General features: G+C 45.1%; 1 protein-coding gene across 1 annotated transcript in view; it reads right to left on the bottom strand.

The window, feature by feature from the left end:
• The window catches only part of Emb (embigin), a 35230-nt gene extending 16261 nt beyond the window's left edge, over nt 1-18969 (bottom strand). The window contains exons 1-2 of the mRNA XM_051183088.1: nt 18693-18969; nt 9272-9361 (exon numbers count right to left, since the gene is read on the bottom strand). Of these exons, the coding sequence (XP_051039045.1) occupies nt 9272-9361; nt 18693-18801 (199 nt within the window). The 5' untranslated portion in view covers nt 18802-18969. The remainder of the gene's footprint in view (nt 1-9271; nt 9362-18692) is intronic.
• Between the last annotated feature and the right edge of the window lie 2837 nt (nt 18970-21806).

Raw genomic sequence — 21806 nt, 5'->3', positions numbered from 1 at the left:
GGTTAGATTTATTCCAAGATATTTTAATTCTTTCACGTTAATATTAATGATATTATTTCCCTAACTTTTTTTTCTCAGCGTGTTTACCATCAATAACACAGGAAAACTATTGATTTCTGCTTGCTTTAGTTTTGTATCCTGCTACTTTGCTTAATCTGTTTATCAAGTGTAGTTTTCTGGCAGAGTCTTTATGTTTAAGAATCATATCATCTGCAAACAAACATACTTTGACTTCTTCCGTTCCTGTTTGTATCACTTGACATCAAGTACTGTGTTGAACAGAAGATGGGGGAGTGTGTGTCCTTGTCTTATTCCTGATTTTGGTAGAACTGTTTTGTCTGTTTTTCTCTGTTTAGGATGATGTTGGCCCACGTCAGGTATAGTTTACCTCAATTGGAGTGTTGGCCAGTGAGGTCACATAGGCCCTCAAATATGACAGAATATTGCCATTGCTCTTGGTTATGCTACAGAGCTTGACAGTAAAGCCCTACTGTTGAAGACATAATATATTTGAGTCACAGAATTTAAAACAAAACTGGCATTGACCTGGACTCTTCACCCTTACTGGCTAGCTTCCACAGTGCTGAAAGGTGCTATGCATGCTACTCAGGAGAAAAGAAACCAATCAATCCACTCTAGCTGTGGAAGCCTCGAACTAAAATTACAACCAGCCTGGCGAGATACACCAACTGATACAACAGTGTGTATTCTGTGTATTCTGCCATCCTAACCCACGATACCATGTAAAATGGTCTCCCTCACATTAAAAACAGCCTAGCATCAGCGAGATGGCTCAGTAAGGAAAGGGCTTGCTATCAAGCTGACAGCTTGATGAAGCCTCCCACAAATTGTCCTTTGGCCTACACAACATGGTATATGAACACATACACACACTGAATGAATGAATCTTAAAAATCTAACAGTTAAATTACTTAATGATTGACTCCCCAAAATTTACACTTTTAATGTTTTATGCATGAGTGTTTTGCCTACATAGATGTAGGTGTACTGTGGGTATGTGTGGGACCCTCTAAGCCAGACGAGGGTGATGGGTCCCCTGGAACTCAGGTTACAAGCAGTTGTAAACTGCCATCAGGAGTGCTGGCAATTGAACCAGTCAGGGCTCTCTACAAGACCAGCATGTGCCCGTAACTGTGGAGCCATCTCTCAGTTCCCCAAAGCTGACACTGACCGTATCTGTTGTCTACAAAGCATCAGATACCGCCCAGGTCTTCCATGCTCCTACGACCCCTATGCTTCTATTTCAGTCTCAAATGTTAACATGTGCATGCGTGGCACACCAAGTCCTTTCAATTTCCTCCTTAAGTATTCACGCTCTGGGGGAATTTTGCTTTCTGGTCCTGTCCCTTCTCAATTTGGCACTCTTGCTGAATTCAATGATTAACCTCTAATACCCTTACACATTTTACTTGAAAGAATCAGAGAGCCTTTACCTGTGAGGAGGAGCAGACTGGGGGTGGGAGGGGGGAGAGAGGTAAGAGGGCAAGAAGGAGGGGTGGGAAGGAGAGCTGTGGTTGGAATGGAAATGAAATTTACAAGAATAAATAAATTATAAAAAAGAAGAGTTCCACACCCACCCCCAAGCATCTCAACCCGGATACCCAACGGAACTTCACACCCGGTCCATCCCAGAGTGGTCCAGTAGCTTCCCCTTCCCTTGGGTACTAACTGACTAAAACACACCAACTAGCATTCGCTTAGTTCTACCTCTGCAATGTCAACCAAACTTGTTGCATTTTCTCCAACCTCCTTCCCCACCGTCAGGGCCCGGAGAATATGATCTCTATGTGGGGGAGTTTCTGAGATGTTTTCACTGGAAAGGAAGGGCCAGTCTGAATGTGGGCGCTGCCACTCTACGGTCTGAGGAGCAAGCCCGAATGAAGAGAACACTGAGCCCAGCATGCATTTCCACTTCCTGACTACACACACGACATGAACAGCAGCCTCCTGCTCCTCTTCCATGCCTTCTCACCGTGAGGGTCTGTACCCTCAAACTGTGAGCCAGACTAAATCCTTCTACAAGATGTTTTTGACAGGGATTTTATTATAGCCAAAAAAAAAAAAAAAAAAAAAAAATCAACTGATCAAACACCTTCCATTTTTAAAGCAAAGGGAATTTGTAATGAATGCAAATTGTAGTTGGTTTCTTTTTGTTTGCTAGGTGTTGTTCAGGGTGCTGTCTGTCTTTCTCTCTCTCTCTCTCTCTCTCTCTCTCTGTGTGTGTGTGTGTGTGTGTGTGTGTGTGTGTGTGTGTGTGTGTGTGAGACGCACGCATGCTGGAAAGCCAATCCAGGTCCCTTACATCCCAGGCTGCAAGGCAAAGGTTGTAACACCAGCTATATCCTGAGCACCGCAGCCCAGTTTCCTCGCCTCATGCCCTTGTTTATCAAACTGTGCTGTTACACAGGAAGTCTACGAAAGGCAGTACCGCTGCAGGGCTTCATAGTGTAACAAACGCCCATGTGCGATGCCGAAAGTGTCTTCATGACAGCGTCTATGAGGTAAGCAACCACCCCTATATTTCACAGATGAGGTAAAGAGGGAGGCTCTCTCGTCCAAGGTGACATCAAGATGTACGCAGCATTGACCTTCAAATGTGAGTGTGGCTAAGTCCAGGTTCTCCCCAACCAACAGGACACACAAACTCTCAAAGATCTAGAATCCTTAGGGAAAGCCTTACCATCAAACCACCCAAACCCAACCTTTAAATGAAGTATCAGCAATAGACCAAAGCTGAGCAAAAGTGATAGCTGCCTGTCGAGATGAACACATTGAAAGCACTTGTTCTTAACTAAAGGATCCTCCATGGTGTAAACTAGAAAGAGCGTAGCCTTTCTGTCACAGGCCACCCTCTGCACCTGTTAGGTCACTGTCTCCTGTGACACTTTTGCAGCTTGCTTCCCTTCCTGTGAAAGAATCACAACATCAGATCTACACAAGAAACTTTTGAGGGTTAACCAAGAAACTGAATGTGAGCTTAAGAAACAACATTTCAACTTCCGTAATATTGCACAAGGGTGATACATCTCCGCTGTCTTGAAATTTTGCAAGAATGCCCATGACAGCTGCAGTGTGGAAATGTGCTAAGTTTCTGAAATTTTTAAAAAATTCTATGACTCCAGAACTTTGGAAGCTGACGCATAAGGATCATAATTTTAAGGCAACTCTAGGCTACATACCAAAAATTTATCTCCAACAAGAACTATAAACTAAAAACACAGTTCTTGTTATTATTAATATGAATCCAATAAAACAATTCATTGTTGCCTAAATATCCTCTTGTATTCATATGGTCCTGGTAGAAACTTTTAGCAGCTTGTCATCTTAAGAGGAATGATGGGTGCACCTACTCTGACTGTTTAGAACCCAGTAACAGTATCTTCAGCCAAATTACTGTAAATTTCTACATAAGACAGTGCTTTTGAATATGCTTTAAAAGTCTAATAAACTGAAGCATACCCTCCTGGAGGGAACAAGGCAGCTTTATAAGACTTCAGAAGCCAGCTGGACAATGGTAGCTCATGTCTTTAATCCCAGCATTTGGGAAGCAGAGGGAGGTGGATCTCTTGGGAGTCAGAGCCACCAGCCTGGACCACAGAGCAAGTTCTGTGACAGCCAAGGCTTTGAAAAGTCCAAAGAACTCAGAAAGTGAAAAGATTCTCTCTCTCTCTCTCTCTCTCTCTCTCTCTCTCTCTCCCTCCCTCCCTCCCCCACACACACACCACAGAGAAAAGTTATGAATGCGGTAAGCAACTGTTAGGTATGGTATGACTTTCATTGGAGAGCTTTTCCAACCTGAGCAGAGAGCTCTCTCCTCCCTCTCTCTCTCTCTCTCTCTCTCTCTCTCTCTCTCTCTCTCTCTCTCTCCATCCAGGAAGGAGGAGGGCAGAGGGGGAGGGAAGCCATAGCAAGCTTTGTGGGAGAGTGTGTATGGCAGGTAGAAGGTCTGAAATCCAGGGCTCAGAACAACACACCCTGTCCCTGGACCCTGCGCATCCCACCATTTCTCCTGGAACACTTCCCCCTCTTTGCATTTACCAATCAACAGTCTCCATGACACCCATGCTGCAGAGATGCTATGTGTAGACACAAGTGAGGGACAGTTGGGAATGTGATAAACACGCTTCCTGTCACTCAAAATATTAGTTCTTGGTGACCTCACCATATGCATACACGCTGCTAGATTTTTTCTTTACTTGTACGTAAGGTATTAATGGACTAGTTGGCTAGGATATTTTCTCTCAATGAGCTTGCTCCCATATACTTTTCTGTTATAGATCAGCAACAATCAGCACCTACAGATAACCCCAGGGGTATCGCTTTGCACGCTCTCCATAATGAATAAATGTGAAGCACAACTGCTGAGTTAGAACCATGTGTCCTTTCGATAGATACTGAGAAACTGTCCTCCAGAATAGCCGGACAGCTCGTTCTTTGCCATGCATGCCCACGCTGAAGCCTGGTCTTCCCTGTGTCTCCACGCATACAAGATGCTATCAGACTCTTTGAACTTTGTGAGGAGAAGCTGAAGCACTGCTTTCGTGCATGGCGTTTTGGATTTGGCAAGGTGGGCTTGTGTTTTTGGAGGACTTTGTGTTTTATTCTATGACAGTGACAGGAGCCTCATGCTTCTCAGCACTGAATGGGGCTAAAATGAAGAAGCCTGTAGCACAAATAATAAAAACCCAGAGACAGATATTGGGGTTCGAGCTGAAGATCAGAGAAGTAAAGCAGCTAAGCCGGGATCTCTTAATTCTACCAAGGGCTGGGGAGATCCTGTCCTCACCACGGCTGGAAACTAAATCTCAGAATGCAGCCTGAAACACTGGGCTCCTGCCTTTTATAAACCTCTCTAGTTCTGGGATTAAAGGTGTGAACTCTGTTTCTCTTTTAGAGGGATTCACTCTCATGTGTAGCCCTGGGTGGACTTCAACTCACAGAGAGATCCATCCAAGTCCTGGGATTAAAGGTGTGCGCCACCACTTCCCAGCTTCTGAGGCTTCTACTTACTCCTATCTTGACTCTAAAAACAGAAGCATCATGGCCGGAACAAAAGGCACCAAAGGGGCGGTGGGGGGGGGTCTTCTTCCCAGAACACTTAGAATTCACTTAAGAGAACAGTACACTTCAGATATGCCAACGAGTGGGAGAGGGGAGGGCTTGCAATCTTCAATTTACTACATTGCTGGAGAGGATGCTTTAAAATGAACTCCCTGCCACAAAGTGAAAGCAATAAATGCCCGCTGGATACACAGAATCTACACTCCCCTGCTTTCCTGAGGATGTGGCTTTTGATTTAATTCTCTAAGAAAGACCGAGCCTGAACACCAGAGGAGGAAGAAAGAGGTACGACTGTGGCTGGCTCTGCTCACTGCCCCCGCCTACGCGATGCCCTGTTAGTTAGCCATCTACACCTTCCCATAATGCAGCTATGAAACAGCTTCAGGGGGCCTTAGCTCGGATGTGGGATGTCAGCCCACAGGTCCATTTGCTGGAGACTTGGTCCAAGAGAGTGTTAAGATGGAACTTTTAAGGCAGTGGTGGTGCCCGCCTTTGATCCCAGCACTGGGGAAGCAGAGGCAGGCGGATCTAAGTCTGAGGCCAGCCTGATCTACAAAGCGAGTTCCAGGACAGCCAGGGCTGCACAGAGAAACCCTGTCTCAAAGGACAGCAGCAAAGAAAAAGAGGTGGGACCTGATCCGTGGTCCTCAGATCACTAGGGCCACCGCAGTGACATTTGGTGGCTCTTGACAAGACTTCAGAGGTCAACCAGCCAGCCTCGTCCCTCAGAGTTCACCCTGCCTCCAGTTTCAAGGCTCAGACATGGTTCCTGACACAGGGCTTCAACTCCTCCTGGGGGCAACTTTGACTAAATCATTCTCAAGAGTAGCCAGCCGGCTTCAGGAATTCCCCTGTAGTGACAAGCTAGGCAAGACACTGAAGTACCCTCATTTATCCCCCGTGAACAAATGGCCTCACATCTTGAACATAAAAAAGGCCTAGGATGCCAATACACATCCTACCATGCCACAAACAGCCCTCCCCATGCAACAAAGAACTATCCAGGCCAAAAGTGTCCTGTTCCTGAGACCCCAGCTAGAGATCAAGGGCTGCCTGCTGCTGCTGCTGTCCTGTGTATTACTACAGTAGATCCATGTCCTGTCTCCTCTTTCCCTCACTAAGAATGCTAATGCTCACTCCCATTTTTCTACTTTGTACATCACCAATTTTCATGTCATCCATAAAAGACTAGATCTGAAACAGATCATGAACAGCTTCGGGCCATTAAGGAAATGTAGGATCTTCCACGCAGCAGCAAACAGTCCCGGAGACCAGATGTGCAGGATCTCCCACCCGCCACCCCCCTTCCTCTTCTCCTGACCCTACAACTCATGAGGTCCTGCCTGCCTGTGGCTAGGCAACAAGGCTATATTTCCTCATCTCCAATGACATGACCAAACCTGACAGCAGCTAAATTAGCATATGTGTACCTCCAACTTCTGCTTCCTCCTTCATCCTGGGGACCTTGCCAGGTCAGCTGCTAACACCTCAGCTGGCAAACACAACATGGGTTGGGTCAACAATGTAAAAGCTCTCCTCGGCCTTGCCTTCCCGTCACCAGGCTGACCAAGAGAGGGGCCAGCTGATGTTTTGATTTTCATCTCTTTGTTTAAGGAACAACATTGATACACTAAACAGTACAATTTGCAGAGGAAAAGAGTAAACACTGAAAGTAACAATGTAGAAACATTGTAATTGCAGTGATGGAAGCAATGACTGCCAAATAGTCCATTATGAAAAGAGAGACTTTAAAAGTCCAGTGACACACAGAGAGAGGAAGACTTTTCCCTCCTAGGTAACATCAATTGCACTTCCACAGACTTGCTACTCATGAAACACAGAGTCTCTCAAATTAACCTAGTTGGGGTTAAAGCATTTACTATGACCTTATTTTCATACATTTTTGGACATATCACTTCAAAGTTACTATCATTCACCTTAAGCAGGCATAGTTATTTTAGCAATACTGCTAAAAGAACTGAATGATGTCACATCAAAGAAGTATTTGGCCCAGAAGAGACTCTGGCATCAGACTGCCTGGGTTCAAAACCCAATTCCCAGTTGGGAATTTCACTCTGTGCATGTCTCTGTATTCAACTACATATTGAAATAATAGTGCTCACCTCCAAAAATTGTTAACAAACATTAAAACCTATAAAGAAAAAAAAAATAATACACATGGCACACAGTCAACATAAGTTTCTCAAGTAAATAAAAACAATTTGTTAAAAAGTAAACACCCAATTTTTGTTCTGATTTTAAACCAAAGGCCATGTTTTTACATTCTCCCAGGCACACGGCCCACATGTTTCCCTTTCTCACTAAATAAATTTTTTGAGTGCAGCCAAAGTTGCCCTTCTGATCCAGATTTGTAACTAAGGTATTATACTTGATCTCTCTCTCTCTCTCTCCCAACCCCCCCCCCATACAGACACACTAGCCTAGTAAAACTATCAATTTCCACAATGTCCAGAGGGAAAGAGAAAACAGGAAACCAGAAATAGGAAGATGCCATGACTACCAGTTACAAACAGGGGTGATGTTGAAATCATTATTGGCAAAATGGGTCATTCATGGAAAACGTAAGTGTGGCCAGTAGTTAGGGATGGTGGCTCACACCTCTAACACCAGCCAGCACTTTGGAGATTAAACAAGTGAAATTTAGGACCAACCAACTTCATGAGACACTCTTATTTACAAAAACAAAACAAAACAGTCCTGGCAGCAAGAAAATGCCTATGGTTCAAATTTAAAATCCATGTACCAGTAAATGCTGCTTCCAACACGAGAATTTCTGACAGGGTGGCAACCAAAGCCAAAGGGTTACAATGAAAACACAGCCTGAAGAGTCGGAGTTCCAAAACGAATGTGAGATCTTTGCTTTTCTTAAATAAACACCAATTCAGACCTTTATAAATGCTTTATTTCATAAGATCTGCTACAAACCCAAACTCTTCAAGTGTGTCAATGTCAAACAAGGATTTCTTTTTATGGGGGAGACAGGTAGACGGGCCGAAACTCTAGTAGGGGGAGTGAACAAATAACGAGGTACACAGGGGCCTAGGTGCCAGTGATTTTGATACCTATTCAGACTTGAAGAAAGCGAAGTTCAGGGTTACAAGGAAGGAGAGGCCAGACTGCCGTGTGCACAAGTCAAGGCAACAGATAAACAATGAGCAACCATGAACAATCAGTTCCTTCACAAGGGCAGGAGTCTGGTTCCAGTTGAACGATCAGATAGAGTAGCTAAGAGTTAAACCTTCTGCAGGCCAGGTAAATACTTAGCACAGTATTAGTTAATAAGGTATTTCTTGTTGTGGCCCTGAGCATTAATCCTTGATTCCCAGGCATCAGCCTGGGCTGAGTGGAACCTGTGCCCTGCAATCCACTCTGCCAGCCTGGCCAAACAATTTGCAAACTGAGACTCTCACCCGAATCCCCCTTCAATAACTGAGTCATCTCCAAGAGGCAGCCGACAACTAGAATATGTACAAAAACAAAGGGCGTGGCAAGTAACAACACAGGAATACACAAGAATACATTTCAAATGTTGGGATGAGAACATCTGGGAATAAACAAGAGCTGCACGAAGTTTTGTTTTGCTTTTTAAAGTTCTACGAAAAAAAACAAAAAAAAAAAAAAAAAAAAGCAAAAAAACAAAAAAAGCAAAACAGCATAGTCATTTCACTGGTATTGGTTTGGAAATTCTGCCACACACACTTTCTAGTCACATGAAACAAAGCAAGAAACAGTTCAAGACAGGGAAACAGTAAAAAATGGCCTGGGGCGGGGGAGGGGGGAGGGAGAAAGTAGAATACTAGTTACTAACGTAATAAACAGTCTGACAGAGTTCAGATTCTAATTGTGTTACCAGAACCGACCTCTCTTACCAATTTAAAAGTTCTGTAATCATTTCACATATTGAAAAACCAAAGCTGGGCCGGGCTATGGTGGCGCAAGCCTTTAATCCCAGCACAGGAGAGGTAGGTGGATCTCTATAAATTCAGGGCCAGCCTGGTCTTTAGAGAGAGAGTTCCAGGACAGCCACCCACGGTTGTTACACAGAGAAACCCTGTCTGGAAAAACCAAAAAGAAAACCAAAGCTAAGAGAAAGAACAGAGCAGCGAGTTAGTTTAAGACCTTTTAAAAACTTAGTTGGCACTTAACTATTTGAGATGTGACCACTTACCAGTCAGTGATATATTGTGGCTCTCCAAGGAAAGGTTTGAGTACTTTGCCATCATTTCGTCTCGAACAGGAAGACTTGTAAAAGACGAATCTGTAAGACAAATTACACGAGGTTACATTTCAGATATCCTCACCAAGACTAGATAGTTATTCAAAATCCAGCTTGGAACTGGCCAGATAGCTTAGTGGGTAAAGGTGCTTGCTGCCAAGCCTGGTGATCTGAGTTTGGGTGTGTGTATGTGTACACCCACACATATGCGTGCTAAAAGGGTCTGGTCAGCATTCTCTTAATAATAGAAATGACTTACTTCCACTGCTGGGCATAAGTCATATAGATTAAAGCAGTAACACAGTAAGTCTGAGGCAGACGCCACTCACTCAGTGCTGTTCAGGATGAGAAACATGGATGGAGAAGAGCAGCTATTGTGACTGACGGCCATCTGATCTTGAACACTGCAAAGCATACACCCCCTTATCTGGGAGCCCTCCTTCCTTGGCCTAGCTGATGACTGTGACATTTCTCACCGCACACTCTAGTCCTGAAACAAGAATGACCAAATGTCGCCCACTCTCGTGGCGGCTCAGCCACAGGAGACTTGACAACAGCTGACATCAAGTGCCCGACTGCACTTAAGGAGGGATAAAAAGTAACCTGGTGTACAGTTTGTGCTGCCAAGGAGTAGGGAGTGGGTGAAACTGAACCCTGAAAATCCAATGTGTGGCTTGGGCCACAAGTGCTTGAGTCATTAAAATTTCAGAGAAGCACTCATTCCTGGCATCAGTGTCCTGAGCCTGGGTCATTCATACAAGCCAGCACAGGATCTACAGAGGGTGAGCTTCACTTTGGAAAGGGCATGAAGGTAAAGGGTACTGTGGGAGACCAGGGCTGGGGTGGTTTTCCTTTCCTAACCTCCAGGGACTAGCTACGGAGGAACCTATGGAGATCTCCTCTACAACAAAGAAGAGGAAGGGATCCAAAGGCTGGAGTTCAACAAAATCTCAGCTCACGGCAGGTGAACCGGGAGAAACAAGACCCCCGATTCAAGAGAATCTGGAGAATGCCAGAATACTAGTGTTAATCTTTTTTCTTATTCTGATTTTTGAAGACAGGTTCTCCATGTAGTCCCGGCTCATCTGGAACTCACTCTGTAGACTATGCTGGCCTCAAACTCACAGAGATCCGCCTGCCTCTGCCTCCTGAGTGCTGGGATTAAAGGCGTGCACCACCACTGCCCGGCTAAAGCATCAATCTTTATCAGGCTCCACTTTCCACTGAACATGCAAAACAATTCCTTTAAGAAGCAACAGGAACTAATACTATGAGTATAAGAGCAGATGAAGAGATGCTAGAATAGTAAAAGTGAGTTCTTTGTTTGGACAAGATATTCTATAATCAAAAAAAGTGAGACTGTAAACCGTATTGCCTCACAGCTGGCAGTGAGGGGCTGATTTAGCAAACCTGCTTATTATGCAAAAGAAACTGACTGGGGGAAGGCTCGGGGACTGATGTGGTTCAGAAAGTCCTTGAAAAGGATTAGGCTGAATCACAAAAAGAAATACAAAATGAAGAGGTAGGAACTGTGTGTTCCAATCCAAGTTGGGCCAGTGGCTTGTGACCTGAACCGTCACCACGTGACTGATAATCGCTCAGTGCTTTGATGACAATGTCTCCACCATAAATCTCAGTTACTAGAGAAGGGGCGGGGGAGGACTGGGAAGTCACACAGAGTGATGGTGCCAAGTCCAGAACATGCATTCTTCAAGGTATTACAATCGCTCTCTTCTTAATCATTTCTGGACACTTTCCACCTGGCTTGCAAAACACCAACATAAAACAACAGCTAGTGGTTGTGCAGAGAGATTATAGGTTTTTCCCTGCTCCCTCTGAGGGGAGACAGTGCATGAAGATACTGCATCAGAGAAGTGAGTGGCAACCTAATTTTCAACCTACAGTTACCTGATGTGGAAAATGGATTTCCATTAACAGTTTTTAAACAGGTCTTGCTAGAGGGGCTTATAATTATGGTGTTCCACTATCAAGTGAAACAAATGTTACAGTGTCTTCTATTGTTACACACACCTAACTCTGTGCTTTTGATTACGTGCCTTGGTGGCCCACGCCTTTAGTCACAGCACTCGGGAGGCAGAGGCAGGCGGATCTCTGTGAGTTTGGGGCCAGCCTGGTCTAGAGAGTAGAGTTCCAGGAAAAAACTCTGTGCTTTGTTTAAAAGAAGCAAACAGGAAGGGTTGTAAGAAAGAATGCTAGAAAATGGGGCAGAGTCTTAAAACTTGCTTTTGATTATGTAAGGAGAGAGTCAAGTGCATCTCCTGTAAGAATAACTACTTCCTCTAAGCTGGACCTGCTGGTGCAGGCCTGTAATCTCTGTGGGTACTCGTGCGGCTGAGGCAGGACTACAAACCCCAGGTCTGTCTGGGCAACTCAAGGAGATACTGCCTGGTTTATACCCCACTGACATATCTCAGCCCTCTTCTATCACTCTGAGGCAGTAACTCATTGAGTAACACAATTATAAGAACACTACAACTTAGGAACAGGTAAGGTACACTAATGGTAAACTCTAAGTGTGAAAAATTAGTGTATTTCTTCAATAACATATACAGGCACAGGACTGCAAATATTATGGCTTACCTTTAGCTCTAAGACATCTTATTACCAGGCAAAATCCTGCTCAGGAACAATGCATTTAGAGTTACATTTCTGGATTCTAGGCATCTAGTATTCCTATCCCCTTTTATAACTGTTGTGTCGTGGTGTGTCGCCAGGATGCTTGGAACTGTGGGCTTGTTCCAGAGTTTGTGAAGAAAATAAAGGACTGCCAAGAAAATGTAATGAGTTGGCCGGATGGAATCATGTACTAGTCAACTTTTAAGAGTCAAGACAAAGAACGTTCCAGGCAGGTTACTAGCATGCTTTCAGACAATATGAGAATTACTGGACAGGAAGGCCGTTTATCATTGAGTTTTAAAAAAATAAAACTAATGAAAAGCACAGTGTGTACTTTTACAAGGCCTCCTAAAAACATCCCATAATAACTATCCCCACAGCCAAGCATTATTCAGACCAAAAAGTAAATGACACAAAGACAGAGAAAACTTGGTCTGAGCAGATAGAGCCTCAACCCCCATTCTCGGTTTGGTATGGATGCTTTCTGTAACCTTCAAATATTCCTGTAACTTCTTGGTCCTGTTCTCTACAGTTTACACACAAATACTTCAAAGCACAGACATCAGGCCAGCATTCACTGGTGACTAACAGCCCCCCTGCCCTGGGTCTACTCTGAGGATGGTTTTAGGAAGAAAACTCATGGGGGGGGGGGTGAGGGAAATCGCTTAAGTGTGAAACAAGAAACCGGCTATGGCTTGCTCCTTGCCCCTAGATATATTACAAAGGTACTTGGGAGTGTTAAGATAAATCAAAATTCCCTTTCAGGTTCTTAACTTGTGTAACTAAAAGGCCAAAAAAGATTTTATCTTGGCCTGGATGTGATTGTACACGCCTGTAATCTCAGCACTTGGGAAGGGGATGAGGGATTCAATTCACCCTGGGCTACACAGTGAGTCTAAGGCCAACCACAGATGTATAAAACCCTGTCTCAAACAAAACAAAACAAAAACAGAGAAGACTCTGTTAGGGGATTAGGAGGGATACATTAGTTATGTTAACCTCAGTAACTTTAAAAACAGAAAAAAAAATGCATTCAGTAAAACAAACAGCACCGTCTCTAGAGTCAATGTCTCTCATTTCTATAATAACATTAAAGAGATGTTGTTATACCTGAATGATGACAGTACCTTGAGCTGTTTACTTTTAACAAAATGTTGCAAAGGAGTCTTTTCTTTCCTGTCTATGTAGTGTATGTGTGCTAAGTTATTTAGTCACAAGGTTGCCCTTTTTATTGCAAAATAGAAGACAGCTGATGGGAGATGTCATTCTGTATATGTTTCTCATACTGGTTAATGAATAAAGCACTGTTGGCCAATAGGAAAGGAAGATAGGAGGGACTAGGAGACAAGGAGGAAATAGGAAATAGGAAGAAGGAGTCAAGATGGAGAGTCTGGAGAAAGCAGAATGCCGGCCGGCTCCCCGGTAAGAGAAATACATAGATCAACAGAAATGCAGAAATGGGTTAATACTTAAGACAGAGCTAGCCGATAAGAAACTAGTACCGGGCCAACAGAATTATATCTAATACAGAGTTTCAGTGTGTTAATTGGGGCTGGTGCGGAGGCGGGATAAGACCAGGCAGCGGGAGGAAAACCCGTACTCCTTACAGACAGCAGCACACATCTGACCATTTCTGTTTAAGGACATGTCCTTTAGAAAAACGTACCAGGAGTTGGAGGGACAGCTCAACAGTTAAGATCACTTAGTGGTCCCGCAGAGGAGCTGGGCTCAGTACCTACCATGCACACCAAGTGGCTCATAACCACCTATAATGTAACTCAAGTTCCAAATACTACAACAAACCCCTCTGGCCTCCACCAGCACCTAATGGTACATATAAACACACGCATGCACACGCTCACACACACTTAAAAATGGAACCAAACACGCTGGTAACCAGGTCTCAGTTGCTTTAATGGAGCCCATGGTCAATGAAGCTTTCTCTGAAAATGCTAACTGTTTTTCTTCAAATAATCTCAGGTTCATATGAAATGTCGAAACCTGGCACTCCTTCCCCTGATCTAAGTGAACGGGTTCATTGCTGACGTGATAAATCAAGCCTCTCTAAGGCATTATGGAACATTTCCTGCAACAGAGATATCCCACATCATCCCAGACTGCACTGAAATAGGGAAGCTGCCATTTCTGCATGGCCAGCTCATGCCACACCCCTGATGATGATGCGGATCTATGTAACCTAGGGTGGCTTTACGCTTATGACCCTCTTGCATTAATCTCCTGAGTACTCCATCAATGGATTGTAGCTAATTGACACAGAAACTCATGAGTGCAGACTGATAATTAATTAAATTAGTGGACTGCTTCAATTTATTGTCACCTAGTACGATTATTTAATCGGATGCTCAGTTTGTTTCCCAGATCGGTTCCATGTGGACCCCTTACACTGCCTCCTGACTTTCAGACACAGCTCATTACTCTTGAAGAGTTTTCTGGAGGAGGATGTCCTCTTCCACTCACTGGAGAAATCTGTCATTTCTCCAATATTATTAAAAAGAATAGTCCTGAAAGCCAACATCTGGGTGCTAAGTATACCTAATCAGTGGTCAGGGCTACCAATATATGTTTGCAAGCTCAAACACAAGCACAGCATACTTGTAACATGAAATACACACACATATAATATGGACATTTATATATATATATATATATATATATATATCACATATATTTGTACATATGTGATTTGTAGTCATGCATTCACACTGATAACATCACAAAGGCTTTTCCCTCCCCAGCTCCTCTTTAGTTTCTTCTTGCCTAATGGAAAGCCTGCACCCGCTTTTCTTGATAGATTTCCTTATTTGATCAATTCCTGTGTATACAATAACATCCCCCAGAGTCATTCCCCTTGTCCGCTAGCTGCCTTGGAGCATGGGTGAGACATTACCTGTCTACTTGCCCCTGTCAGTAGCCCTTGTCACCCTGCTCAGCTCTGAGTCCAGGGCTGAGCTAATCTTTGCAGAAACGTCTTCTTCACTGTGCTGAGCCTACCCTCCCACCCTGATCCGTCTGTCCTCTTACTTGGAAGCTCCTCCAGCGACTACAGGACCCACCACTCAGGAAAATACGGAAGAGTTAAAAGCTGAGTCAGGGTGTTTAAAAGTTGGTTGTACATACTGTTAACATTTACACAACCAAATTATTGAAATATCCCAAGTAAAGATGGGCTTATAATAAATCTGTCCATTTAAACAGGTTAAACACCTTCTAAAAGAGCATTCTTATTATTATACTCTCATGTGCATTGGTGTTTTTGCCTGTGTAAGGGTATTGGGAGGGGGTCCCCTGGAAATATATTCAGACAATTGGGAGCTGTTCGTGTGGTGGCTGGGAATTGAACCTGCTTCCTCTGGAAGAGCTGTAACTGCTGAGCCATCTCTCCAGCCCAAGTGTAAATACCTTCAAAGACAAAAACTGCTAGTGTTTTCTACAAACACATTATCATGCAAATGTGGGCATTTAAGAAGATTTATTCACACAAATATTTGTTGCTAGGCAAATATGGAGGGACTAGCTAGTCGGGAAGGGAGCTAGTCAAAACAACACAGAAGCTGTATCTTTGGAAGTTAAGATGCTAGCTGCAAGCTGCACCACTGAAAAATGTTTCAAAACTAACCCATTACCTCAGTTTGTTACCTGTGATAATACCAATAATGACAGCAAATAGTCCTGCTTGCATAATGTTTCTTTTACAAAGACATTTTTATATCTCTCATTTAATTAAAAAGGGGGGCAGCTGAGATGACTCAGCAGGCAAGGGCTCCCCAATGTGAAGCTTAACAACCCGAGTTCAAGCTCTAGAACTCACATGGTAGAAGAAAAACTACTCTCAAGTTTTTCTCAGATGTTCATGAGCATACCGTAGCATCCAGGCATGAGCACATATGTATGTTCACAAAATAAATAAAACAATAAAGAAAATTAAGGAAAAAACAAAGAACTTGAAAAAGGCAGTAACCCTCTCCCCACACCTTACCACTGACTTCATCCCAGGACTGAAAACTGTCCTTCAGCCCCTATCACATGCTCAGACTGTTGCTACACTCTTGGTCTGTGGTTCCAAATTCTCCAGGGTACACCCAGTTTCTCAGAGAGCTGCCCTGAAGAGAACAGGCTGTGGAGTCAGGCTGACAAACTTCAAACTTTCTTCCGCTCCAGTACTAAACACGGTGAGCTCTGGCAATTGCTTAACTGAAGTCCCAACTTCCTCTTAGAAAATCAGGGAGAATAAAATCTAACTCATCAGCCTACATAGTACATACAGTGGACTGACACACATCCCTTACAAAATGTAAGTACAGGAATTTATTATACCCAGTTTATTATTGACGTTTGCCCCAACGTCTTATTTAAACAGAACACCTATCTCTAAGTAGTTCAAAGGATAAACACAAAAAGCATACGGTAAACCTTGCAGTATTCTTTTCTTAAGCAAAGAATAAGATGAATTTCATTCAAATAGCAAATCTAGAAAGCTCTGTAGACCTGATCAGTGTGTGAGAGTGTGTGTGAGTGTGTGTGTGTGTGTGTGTGTGTGTGTGCACGCGCGCTCATGAGCACACTTTTTCCCTACATCTGTGTCTGTACCCAGAGAGGCCAGAAGAGGGCATCAAATAGGAAACCCTGGGCCTTCAGTTACAGATGGCCATGGGCTACTGTAGTGAGATATTCACTTTGTCCTGTGGCACAGACCACGCCCATTGGGGGTGGGCACAGGGGCGGATGTTACCTGGGGGAACTAGGTCTGAGGAGGGGACTCCCAGGAGCTCTCTTGCTTGTAGCACGGGGACAGGAGAGCATGGAGGCATGCTGGTGTTCGTCTTGTCTATGTTGTAAGTTATTTCTCCCTGAATAAACATCTATTATTCAGCCTGTTTCTCCTGATCCTTATTAAACCGCAATAGGCTACCACTGTGGATGTTGGAAATTGAACCTAGGTCCTCTGTAAGAGCAGCCAGCTGAAAGTATGACCACTTTGGAGGTTAGCTTCAAAGCAGATGCCGATGCCATGCCTTTCAAGTGCACTATTGTTTCATAGCTTTCATCTGAGTGGAGGCTGTGAGCAAGTCCCATGTTCCCCTCTGTAACTGTGCACAATCATTGACAGCTTCATCTGCTTCCTAGCTTCCTCCCTTTAGAAGCCAGGTGTGGACATTAACTTCAACACCATGCCAGCAGAGTAGCTAACGATAGACCCGCAAGGTCTTATGTGATGTTAGCCTGCTTTGACTCACACAGAGAATTTTCAAAAACTAATAAGGCCCAGACTGACATCTATGCTAAATAAGTATGGTTTTTCTAGGGCCAAGACCTGGGTATCAGTCTTTTTTAAAACTCCTATAGTTTCCACCCAGTGCCAAGTGGAGAGCTAAACTTCTAGGACTGACCAAAACACACCGATTCTCAAAGCAACAGTTGAGGCTGGATTTGTAGCTCCATTGTGGAGTGGCTTCCTTCTGTGCAGGAGGACCAGAGTTAGACACCCAGAACTGAGGAGGGGAGGGGAATGGAGAGGGAGAAGGTGGACAGGGAGAGGCGGGAGGGAAGGGCAGAGAACAGGGGGAGGGGTGGTGAGCCACAAAGAGGAAACAGTACTCAGAAGCACATGGTGGTGGTTAAGGACAGAAGAATCTGGTGTGGCTAGGAAGGGCGCGCGGTCAGAGAGTTCATGTCCTGGACAATGACTTCTTCTAAGCCTTACTTACGATGGAAAACAGCCGTGGAGCAAGAAAATCCACGGACTAGCGGGATGCGAAAGATTTTACCCAAGTTGTGTGTGTACCCTTTGAGCATTTTCCTTCTTTATAGTATATTCGACCAGTCGACATGCTCATGAAAATACTCTGTAATAGCTGAGAACCTTCTGTAGAAGAATGTGTGGCCTTAGTTCCCAGTGGGCCAGTCTCTCAACTGTCTGAGCGCTTGGTTAGTGAGGTCTTAAATGGGAGCTCACCCTTCAGACACTGACACCTGAACAACTGACTGAAAAGCAAGTTACACAGACCGCTTGCAACACAGAAAGTATGAACAGGTGAGCTAAGACTGCAAACGCGATCTCGACTTGAGGCAATGTTTTTCCACATAAATCCTTCTGTTGACATGCCTTAAGCACGCAACCCAACACTCTATCAAAACAAAACTTTTTTTTTCATACTAAAGACCCCGGTGTAAAAGACAAGACCCACGTATAATTTTCTTATCTGGGCTTGATTGAGTTGGCTGGGAGTGGTGAATTTTACCATCTGCTCTAAAAAAACATCCTCAAAGCCAACACCTGCCAGGAGGAAAGTCGATCCGAGGGCCTCGCGGTGGCCTCTAGTGAAGGGAGCTGGCCTCGGGGAATGTGGGCTCAGAATGCCACAGTAGCAGGAGCCAAACCCCAGCATCCCACGCACTCTTATTAGCCCGCTTGGTAGGAAAAACCCGACCCTGTCCCAGTACCAGCTGCCGGGATCAAACTGGGCTCTACTGGGACCGGAATCACCCCTAGACCAGGCAGACCGGGAGCCTCCCCTGCTCCCACGTTTCCTCCTAGGGTAACCCGCGCCCATCCAATGAGAAGCCACCTCCGCTCCGCGGCCGCCTGCGCCCGCATCCCCGCGTCCCCTGCGCGGGCGCCAAGGGATGTATGTCCTCGGGCTGGAGGGTCGCGGCCACTGCGCCCGTACCCGTGCTCCTAGAGCCCTCCCCGGTGCCGCCCCGGTACCCCAGGCACCTGCAGGGTCGCCTTCTGCCCGATTCCGACTGGTCGCGGCCAGAAGGCACAGAAGCAGGAGCGGGCATCCGGGCGCCACAAGCGCCCTCAGGCCAGTGAGCGAGCGCATGGCGCGGGCGGGTCGGTCCTGGAGGTCGCTGCTGCACCCTTGGCTTGCTGCTTTCAGCCTCCGATCCGTCCCTGGGCGCACTTGCTGGTAACCGGGCGCCCACTGCCAGTCCCGGGGCCAGGACACGCGAGAAAAAGCGGAGTGGGAGGGGCCCGGCCGCCCTGGCCTCCTCCCCCCTGAGACGCTCCCAGCGCACCCGAGGCTGGCCCAGCCTAGCGCCGGCCCTTCATCAATTATGCAGCCCGCAACCCGCTGCAGGCGCGCCCGGATGTGCTGTGCAACGCCGGCGCCGCATCCTCTCCCGCCCCCACCCGCTCGACTTGCCCGGGTTGGAGAGGCAGCTAGCTAATGGAAGCAGCCAGGTGATGTCTCAGCCCATCACCTCGGGGACGCGTCCCAACTCCCCACAGACTGTTCTTTGCATCCGTTGGGTGCGTTCGCTTATTTAACTTTGATGAGACAGGTGAAGGTGTCAAGATACTTATGCCCCTGTGCACCTTTAGATTTATTTTTGCCAGACCAGAGGCGCTACCCAGTGTCCCCGAGCCCTGAAATTCATGTTCCTCGGAGCTGCCTATCAGTCATGCACACCCTCCCCCAATCTCTGAAGGTTTAGCTAGTTCCCTCCGGGGTTAAGGTTTCAGAATCCCAAGGCCCCCATAGTGTGTTTCCTTTTGTTTGCTCGCCGCAACAGTTTTCCTGGCGCCAAAGAGCTCAAGTAAACAAAAACTAAGTAAAGAGAGTATTTCGTAAACTGCAGAAGGCCAGTCACCTTTATCAAACGTTGTGAAAAACAATGCTATCTCTTATCTATGAGGTACCTGAGTTTGGAATTTTCTTAACTCTCCCACCAAATAAATTAAGTTAATGAGAAACGATTGTTTTGCTGGTCGGGGGAGAGGGATCCTGTCGTCGAACGCAGCAGCCTGGCTTAGCAGTCCTTCAGTCCTGTGGGGACATCCTCTCTGTTAACTTTGCAGGAAGCAATTCCAGAATGAGACTCACACCGGGGTGAAGCACAGCTGCAGTTAATTACAAAGGAGTTTTGCTCAAGGTAGATTTAAATGTGCTGGTTAATACAAAGAATAAAACGCACGGGACACCACATGTGTGGGTTTCAGAGATGTGTCATAACAGTAACCATACGTACCACTTTGGTGGCTATCAAGTTACAGCTCAAGGGACTGCTAAAGAAACTTTTCTTTTTTTCCTTTTATCCCGCTTTTATTGTTAGGTGAAATTGTAGGGTGGCTGGCTCCAATGGTGCCTTAGGCGGAATTAAAATCTGATAAGATTAAATAATGGGCTGCAAGCAGCCTACTGGATAGTTAAATTACTTCTTTGTGCTGTAAGGAATTTCATGTGAAATTCCTGGGAAACTTCAGGTTTGTACATGGAAAGTGAGAAAGGTCATAAACACTGAGGCGTTAAGGGCGATGCATTGCTATTTTTACGTTTTTATTTGAGGTGTATGAAGGCTCCTAGCAAGCCCAGGCCTGGCAAACATGGCTCTGGTAGGCCATGCCCTCTTCCCTGTAGATTGCAGATTACAACCCTAAAGCAAGCCCCCAAAATCTATTCCCTTGTTTAGCCAATTCCTCCTCCTGAGGCTGGCTACCAAGGATCCAGCATTCAAAAGCCCCCTTTGGTTCACGTAATTAGCATGTCCAATCAAACATGTACTACTGCATCCTATCCCATCCTAACCCAGACCTCCCCTTTTTCGCTTCTTAAGAATGGCACCTGCAAGGCCATTTGCTGCTGTTTTTTCTGCCTGAGTCAGAAAGCAGCCACTTTAACTCCCCTACCCCCTTAATAAAGGATTTCTCTGCGAAACCGGGTGTCTGGGTGCTGTTTATACCTAATCCAGGGGTGGGGGAGCCCACACTGTGCAGAGGATTTTCTTCTGTATATATGAAAACAATATGTTCTGTGTTAGCAGTCTTCACAGCAAATGTTAATTGTGCAGAATTCTTGATAACTGAAGAGGCAAGGTTTTATCAAGACTCCAATGGCTTCCTTTTCCTTCCCTCGGCTGGCTAATTTGCTCTGTCTTCCTACCTTGGCTCCCTAAGACTTTGTGGGATATTATGACACAATGAAGATTTAGGGGTGGGGGGCATTTTGGAAGTTTTTTTTTTTTTTTTTTAGACATCACCTAGCTGTGTTGCCGAGGCTGTCCTCCAATCCCTGAGCTCAAGCAGTCTCTCAACCTCAGCCTCTCACCACAGCATAGCATCCACAGCAACTGTGTGTGTGTGTGTGTGTGTGTGTGTGTGTGTGAGTGAGTGAGAGAGAGAGAGAGAGAGAGAGAGAGAGAGAGGGAGAGAGATTTTCAGGAACTGTGTTCCTCCTCTCCTTGCTCTCTTTTGGAAATGTTTATTTTGTGTATGGGTGTCTGGCTTGCATGTAGTTCTCCACCACGTGTGTTTCCCCAGCCTATGGAGGCCAAAAAGGACAACGGGTCCCCTGGAACTGGAGTTACAGATGGCTGTAAGTGGTATGTGGATGTTGAGAATTACACCCTAGTCCTCTGGTAGAGCAGCCAGTGATCTTAACTGCTGAACTGTCTCTGCAGCACCATGACCCCTTACTCTAAAAAAAAAAAAAAAGGTAGGTTTGATAATCATAAATACACTTTTTGCAGAAAGAAACTGATCGTATAGACTGAACAAGAGACTGTTAGCTCCAGAGAGCCACCATTAATTTTTAATTGGTATATGCATATAAAATATGCATGTTCTTGTGTTAATATTACTTTAAAAAAAAAAAAACTTCAGGAAATATGGCTTCTGGCTGGCCTGTGGTGGCACACACCTTTAATCCCAGCACCACTAGGGAGGCAGAGGCAGGTGGATCTCTGAGTTCAAGGCTGTCCTGGTCTACAGAGAGAGCTCCAGGACAGCTGGAGCTACACAGAAAAACCCTGTCTCAAAAAAAAAAAAAAAAAAAAAAAAAAACCAACATTTCAGACAGACAGATGATAAATAGATCTTCTTCTGTAA

This window comes from Phodopus roborovskii, unplaced genomic scaffold (assembly GCF_943737965.1).
Source record: "Phodopus roborovskii unplaced genomic scaffold, PHOROB, whole genome shotgun sequence".
Taxonomy (NCBI): Eukaryota; Metazoa; Chordata; class Mammalia; order Rodentia; family Cricetidae; genus Phodopus; species Phodopus roborovskii.
Note: the sequence above shows the minus strand (reverse complement) of the source record. Positions and strands in the feature narration are given on the sequence as shown.